Consider the following 8,168-nt stretch of genomic DNA (forward strand, 5'->3'; position numbering starts at 1 on the left):
TCAAATTCAAAATCTTTCAAGAACTCTACCCACCTTCTCTGCCTCATGTTAAGTTCCCTTGGTCAATGAGATACTTTAGGCTCTTGTGATCACTGAAAACATCAAATTATGCTCGATACAGATGATGCCTCCAGATCTTCAAGGCAAACACTATGGCAGCCAATTCTAGATCATGAGTGGGATAATTCCCCTCATGAGGCTTTAGTTGCCTTGAAGAATAAGCCACTACTTGGTTGTTTTGCATCAATACACAACCTAAATCTTTCAAGGATGCATCCCAATACACTTCAAATCTTAAGGTTGGATCTGGTATGACCAACACATAGTGGTTAAATTGGTCTTAAGAGTCTGAAAAGTCTTTTCACATTTTTGATCCCACACATAGGGTTGGTCCTTCCTAGTCAGTCTGGTTAATGGCAGGGCAATTTGGGAGAATTTCCTTATGAATCTACTATAGTACTCCGTCAATCCTAAGAAACTCCAAACCTCTGTCACATTCCTAGGATGTTCCCATTTTAGCACTGCCTCTACTTTGGAGGGATCCACTGCCACTCCTTCCTTATTGATCACATGGCTAAGAAACTTTACTTCTGACATCCAAAACTCACATTTGCTTGGTTTGGCATAAAGTTTTCTAACCCTAAGTACTTGCAACACTATTTGAAGATGACTTGCATGTTCCTCTGGGGTCTTAGAGTATATTAGTATGTCATCTATAAATATTATCACAAACTTATCTAAGTATGGCCTAAAAATTCTATTCATGTAATCCATGAACACAGCTGGGGATTTGGTTACACCAAAGGCATATACAAAAATTCATAGCGCCCATACCTAGTTCTAAAGGTTGTTTTTGGTACATCCTATGATTTTATTCTAATTTGGTGGTATCCTAATCTTAAGTCAATTTTGGAGAACACAGTTATTCCCCCTAATTGATCTAAAAGGTCATCAATTCTGGGCAGATGGTACTTATTTTTTATGGTCACTTTATTCAATTTTCTATAATCTATGCATAACCTCATATTGTCATCCTTCTTCTTTACTAAAAGCACTGGGGCTCCTGATGACTCTTCATCATATGCATATTTTTCATTGTTTTTAGTCTTATTTATCTTTTATTCATTAGTTAATTTAAGGAATTATTTGATATATTTTGTTAATTTTCTTTCTTTTCTTTAATAAAATGTTTATGTTCTTATTTCCTTGATTAAGTAGAGATTTTTCGTAGTTTTTCATTGATACTTTGTTTTAATGCAGTGCTGAATTTTGGTAAGAAATCAACATGATCTATCTGGAGTATTGCAGCCATATCTGGAGTTGTAGATGTCCAATTGGAGTCAAACCAAGTGCAAATGAAAGATATGATCCATTGCTACAACTTTCATGAAGATAGGAAAACCAAATACAGAATCAAAAGAGGAGACAAAGGCACTCAACGCCAGACATAAGATGATATGCGCTTGAAGCGCGCCCGAAGCGCGTTTCGCGATGAAGCCACTGACAATTTGTGCCTGAAGCGCGTGACGCGCAACAAACCACTTAAAACTCGTTTTTATCACTTTTTAAGGATCTTTTGAACTATTGGGAATGGGGATACTTGTGCCCTAACAGAGAAACTCAAAGACAACCGTTTCTAACATCATTGGAGCAATTTTATCAAGAATCATTCTTGTAATTCTTCTTTAATCCTCATCTTTTGTATCTCTGTCATGAGTAACTAAACCCTCTTTGTTAGGGATGAGTGTAACAAGATGAAACCATTATTTTTCTGATTTGATTTCTAGTTATATGAATGCGTTTATAGAATTATTTTTCTCATCTATGTGCTTAAAGCTTATTATTGCTTGATCAACATTAAAATATTATACGATTCGTAGTTTGAAACAGAAGTGAACTTTACGAATGCTTGAGATAAGAAATTCATGAATTTGTAGTCCAGGGATAGAGGATAGATACAGGTCATGAAACAATTTAAATTAGTTGCAGAGACAATAGTTTAAAAAGAGAATTCTTGTACGGTAATACTTAATTCTAATCTTAAATCCACTAAGAAATTAGGGGTTACTTTAGAATTAAAGGTTATGTCACTAAGATATTAGGGCAAGAATAATAAAGAGAATCCAGTAATAATTCAATAACTAGGATTAAATTAGACACAAAGGTTGGGTTCGAAGTGAAACTCATTGATGACTCTTCATCATATGTATATTTTTCATTGTTTTTAGTCTTATTTATCTTTTATTCATTAGTTAATTTAAGGAGTTATTTGATATATTTTGTTAATTTTATTTCTTTGCTTTAATGAAATATTTATGCTCTTATTTCCTAGATTAAGTAGAGATTTTTTGGAGTTTTGCGTTGTTACTTTATTTTAAGGCAGTGCTGAATTTTGATGAGAAATCAAAATGACCTATGTGGAGTATTTCAACCATATATGGAGTTTTAGATATCCAATTTGAGTCCAACCAAATTCAAATGACAGCTATGATCCATAGCTACAACGTTCATGAAGACACCAAAACCAAATTCGAACTCAAAAGAGGACAAACATGCACTAAACTCCATATAGAAGATGTTGCGCGCCGCAAGCGCATTTCGCGCTGACGTTACTGTCCATTCGCAAATCAAGCGCGCGACACATAGTAGAACCCATTAAAACTCATTTTTCCCACTTTTTATGGATCTTTTTGACTATTATGAAGTTGGAAGACTTGTGCCCTAGCATCGAAACTCAAAGACGACCGTTTCTAACATCATTGGAGCAATTTTATCAAGAATCATTCATGAATCATTCTTGTAATTCTTCTTTAATCTCTATCTTTTGTACTTCTGTCATGAGTAACTAAACAATATTTGTTAGGGATGAGTGTAACAAGATGAAACCCTTATTTTTCTGATTTGATTTTTAGTTATATGAATAAGTTTTTTGAAATATTTTTCTCATCTGTGTGCTTAATGCTTTTTATTGCTTGATCAACATTAAAATGTTCTACGACTCGTATTTTGAAACGGAAGTGGACTTTATGAATGTTTGAGATGAGAAATTGATGAATTTGTAGTCTAAGGATAGATGCAGGTCATGAAACCAATTAAATTAGTTGCAAAGGCAATAGTTTAAACAGAGAATTTCTGTATGGTAAGGTTTAATTCTAATCGTAAATCCACTAAGGAATTAGGGGTTACTTTGGAATTAAAGGTTTTGTCACTATGACATTAGGGCAAGAATAATAAAGAGAATTCAGTAATAACTCAATAAAGGAATTCAATAACTATGATCAAATTAGACACCAAGGTTGGATTCGAAGTGAAACTCAACCCTGACATTTTTCTTATTATAAAGGATCAATTCTGTTACTGTTGTTAATTTTAAATATTATTTCAATCAACTTGGAAACTTTTTGTTCAATTTTAGTAATTAAATCTTAAGTAAGAGGAAAAGACGAACGAGGAAAAGAAAAAAGGAAAGATTGATAAAGTTTGAGATTCAATCTATGCCTTGTTCATCAATGTCCAATTGAGAAGGACATGGAAGCAACATCTTTTATTTCTCAAGTTCATGGAATTTCTACCAAACAAAAAGAAGAAGAAGGATGATGTGTTCTTCCTGTCATATATGCCACCTTGACAATATTTGAGGCGTCAAGCTAATGACTTTAGAAGCGCTTCGTGTGAGGCAACCCACAGGTAGAGGTAACTTTTATTTTTTGCAATCTTATTTTTGTTATTTGAATTTGTTTCTTTCTAATTGTGTGTAAACATCCACTATGATGAAGAATTATTAACAACTTGCATTTGGTCTTTGCTCATATCGTTGCTCAATTCGATAAGTTTCACTAATGCATGCATTGTTGATTACTCCTTGGTTGTTGAAGTCTCACTTGCCTTTTTTTTAAAAAAAAAAAATTGCTGCTACATGTTTGGCATCATTTAGATAGTTCATACTCTTTCTTATTATCTTAGCTGTGAGCTTTTGAGTCTAAACACTTTAATTCTTTGTTGTGTGATTATCCAAACATGTGTTATCCCTTTAGAACTTGCACTAATTCTAACTTGCATCATTTGTAATTTATGCATACACTGAGACAATTTTGTTTGGTTGTTTGAGCCTTTCTAACTACCCTATGAACATTTTATCATTCGCTAGCCCCTTTGAGCTTTTCCCTTTTATTTCCGTTACTAGCCACATTAAGCCAAATACCTAACTTTAATTAAATCACTTTACTTGGACTTAGGTAGAAAAAAAATTATTGTTTTGATAAAGTTCTAAGTTTGGGGTTGCTCATGGGATAGAAACCTTTTAAGTATGGGGTGGTGATTCTCACAAAAAGAAAAAAAGAAAAAGAAAAAAATCAAAACGAAAAGAAAAAAAAAGGAAAAAAATTCAGTTTGTGTACTTTGATAAATAATATCTTCTTGGTTCTTTTGTCAATGTTTGAGAATCTCTACAATGAAAATGTGAAGAAAAATAAAAAAAGTGGTAGAATAATTTGAAAATGTATCCCTAACTCAAAGTAGTAAAGCCTATTATCCCAAAATGTCCTACCTTTACCTAAGCTCCATTACAACCCAAAAGTCTTCTAAAAGTGTATGTGTTTGCTGCATTGTGATTGCTAACTAGAATTTTTTTCAAGCATATGGTAGCGTGATGCATGTTCTAGGATTTGAGTGATAAATTCATAACCCTTGCTAAACACTTGAGAGAAATTTTGGCGAGATTATGTGAAGAGAGAGTTGAACTTGATGAATGAATGCTAAAGTATACAAATTGTGTTGCTTTTTTTATAAGCAACCACAAAACATGATGAATGTTTTGTAGTAGCTGGAACTTTGAGAATTGAGTTTGATTTGATTTGAGAAATTCAGTTTAAGTTTGATTTTAACTATACCAAATCTAAAATTAATTGTTGCTTGGGGACAAACAATAGATTAAGTTTGGGGTTGTGATGACTCTTCATCATATGCATATTTTTCATTGTTTTTAGTCTTATTTATCTTTTATTAATTAGTTAATTTAAGGAGTTATTTGAGATATTTTGTTGATTTTATTTCTTTTCTTTAATGAAATATTTATGGTCTTATTTCCTTGATTAAGTAGAGATTTTTCGAAGTTTAGCGTTGTTACTTTGTTTTAACGCAGTGCTGAATTTTGGTGAGAAATCAACATGATCTATGTGGAGTATTGAAGCCATATCTGGAGTTGTAGATGTCCAATTGGAGTCAAACCAAGTGCAAATGAAAGATAAGATCCATTGCTACAACTTTCATGACCAAAACCAAATTCGGATTCAAAAGACGGGATACATGCACTCACCGTCAGATAGAAGATGTTGTGCGCTTGAAGCGCGCCTGAAGCGCGTTTCCCGCTGAAGCACTGCCAATTTGCGCCTGAAGCGCGTGACGCGCATCAAAACACATTAAAACTCATTTTTCTCACTGTGACTATTGGGACGGGGGAGTATTGTGCCCTAACAGAGAAACTCAAAGACGACCATTTCTAATATCATTCCTGAATCATTCTTGTAATTCTTCTTTAATCCCTATCTTTTGTATCTCTATCATGAGTAACTAAACCCTACTTATTAGAGATGAGTCTAACAAGATGAAACTCTTATTTTTCTGATTGGATTTCTAGTTATATGAATGAGTTTATTGAATTATTTTTCTCATCTCTGTGCTTAATGTTTTTTATTGCTTGATCACCATTAAAATGTTCTACGATTCGTATTTTCAAACGGAAATAGACTTTACAAATGCTTGAGATGAGAAATTCATGAATTTGTAGTCTAGGGATAGATGTAGATCATGAATGTAACACCCCAAATTTTATAATAAACTATTTTATCAATGAAATATGATTTTAAATAATTAATTTAGTTTTAAAATTATTTTAGAATACATGTTAATAAATTTCGTGATTAATTTTTGTTATATGAGTGCTTTATATTATGTGATACTTTTATACATATTGAACTACATGAGCAAACGAAATAACAAATGTTATATTTTATATATTTTTCTAAATAATATTTTAGTGTAATATTTTAATGAACGAGATCTTAGAAAGATTTTACGTGTATATACTCGTACCAAATTAATGTAATATTTTACTGTGCGTTTGACTGATATTAAGTATGACATAGTTATATTTTAATTATTTATAATTATTTTCTATTTTTAGTTATTTTATTTATAAATAATTATCTTGAGATAGAATTGATATTGTGTTTGATTTCGTTTATTTTTATATACTTGTTACGATATTGTGATTTTATATATATTTATTGTGATTTAGTAATTAATATAAAATATTGATGTTATATTTATTTATTTTATAATTTTGACTATTTTCTAATATGCTAGTATTATTATAATGTGAGTATTTTTAGAAATAAGTATAATTGTAGAGATTATTTTGAATGTGAATGTTTCAATTATTAGTAATATGTTTTTTTTATATTGATTAATTTAATTACTCTAATTTATAAAATATTAGTAATGTTTAGAAAACTGTGTTTGGAAAAATATTAAAAAGGAGATTAAATAATTATTAATTTTGTTTTAACAAAATAAAAATAATAATAGTAAAACAAAAACATAAATAAAGGGACCAATAGGTTTGACTCATGTGTGAATCCTAATTGTTAATAAAATAAAACAAATAAAAAAGGGAAGGGAGTTGGAAGGGCACCCGTAAAACCAAAGAAGAAACACAACAATAATCTATCGTTTGACACCGGTGATCGATAACTGTTCCAAAAAACGTTTTCCATTTTCACCCAAATATGAGTATGTTATTTCATTCATTTAACTAGTCAATTAAACATAATTTTCTAGATTTTTAACAACCCCAAATTCTCTCTAAAATACACGACTTCTCCGTTTGTAGAATTCGTTATTTTGCACCGTTCTCCTTCACCGTAAGTCCGATTTGAGTGAAACCAACGCCAAAAATACCGTGTGAAAAGTGGCTATATTATCAACTAATTGGTTTTCTGATTTGTGGTAATTATCCTTGACCGAATTTGGAATTTAGTTTTTAGAGTATCTTCTCATAATTTAATTTTAAGGTTTATCTATAAACTATCGAGTTAGATAGATTGAAGGACAAAGAGTCAATGAACAAAAGTTGTTTGCTCATAAAATCATATTTGTTTGTGAAAGCGTCGAAATAAGGTAAGGGGTGAGAAATCGTTTGAATTCATGAGTATAATATATTGTGAAATGAACGAGAAAACTGTATTTCCCAACAATTCATCTGGGGTTCGCTACGTAAGGCAGTAGCCCTTTGAGTGATAAATTAATTAATGTGCAAAATAGAAATTGTGAGATTAAAATATAGAATAGAAATACTTATAAGGTGTTGATTGATTCGTTAAATGTGTGATAATTAATATTATTGTGATATTTGATTTAATTTCGTTAATTGTTGGACATTTGATATTATTGTGATATTTGATTTAACTTTGTTAACTGTGTGGTATTTGGTATTATTGTGATATTTGATTTATTATCGTTAAATGTGTGATATATGATATTATTGTGAAATTGGATGTCGAATGAATTTTATTTATATGTTTGATTAGACAGGTTTAGGTAAAGTGATAATAAAATGTAGATGCATTTTGATAAGTTTATGTGATTATGATGATGTATAATTAATAATAATGATGTTATAAATTTGTGATGAGTCTATGTGATGATGTATGATTGATGTTATAAGATTGTGATGAGTTTATGTGATGACGTATGATTAATGATAATGATGTTATAAATTGTGATGAGAATATTGAAGTAATCTCATAGTTGATGAAATAATTGTGATTCAAATTTGTGTTTGAGATGACGGTCTTAATGGAGTACCATAGGCCAACGAGGGGAGAAAATAAATATTGAGAATTTGAGAAGTAGAGATTATTTTGTCATCATATAGGTAGGGTCTGACAAGCCCAGTGATTCCGGGGAAGTACAATTGAATGAGTCTTATCGTGGCGGTCTGCTGTTGAGCCTTAAGGCAAAATTGTTAGACCTTGGAGGTATTCGGGTGGGGAATTCCTAGGTGACTTGGAGGTAACACTCTAAATGTCGGGAGCTACTATGCAACACACGTTTACCTCGACTGTCGCATATATGTGTCTCGGGTTGAGTTGAGGGGATCTATGAGGACA

At 31.4% G+C, this 8,168-nt stretch overlaps 1 protein-coding gene across 1 annotated transcript; it reads right to left on the bottom strand.

Annotated features, from left to right (window-relative positions):
* Positions 1-294: 294 nt before the first annotated feature.
* LOC113784243 (uncharacterized mitochondrial protein AtMg00860-like) lies at positions 295-774 on the bottom strand. Its single transcript, XM_027330389.1, has one exon. It carries the CDS (start codon positions 772-774, stop codon positions 295-297), a length of 480 nt encoding a protein of 159 aa, XP_027186190.1.
* Between the last annotated feature and the right edge of the window lie 7,394 nt (positions 775-8,168).

This window comes from Cicer arietinum, chromosome 6, assembly GCF_000331145.2.
Source record: "Cicer arietinum cultivar CDC Frontier isolate Library 1 chromosome 6, Cicar.CDCFrontier_v2.0, whole genome shotgun sequence".
Lineage (NCBI taxonomy): Eukaryota > Viridiplantae > Streptophyta > Magnoliopsida > Fabales > Fabaceae > Cicer > Cicer arietinum.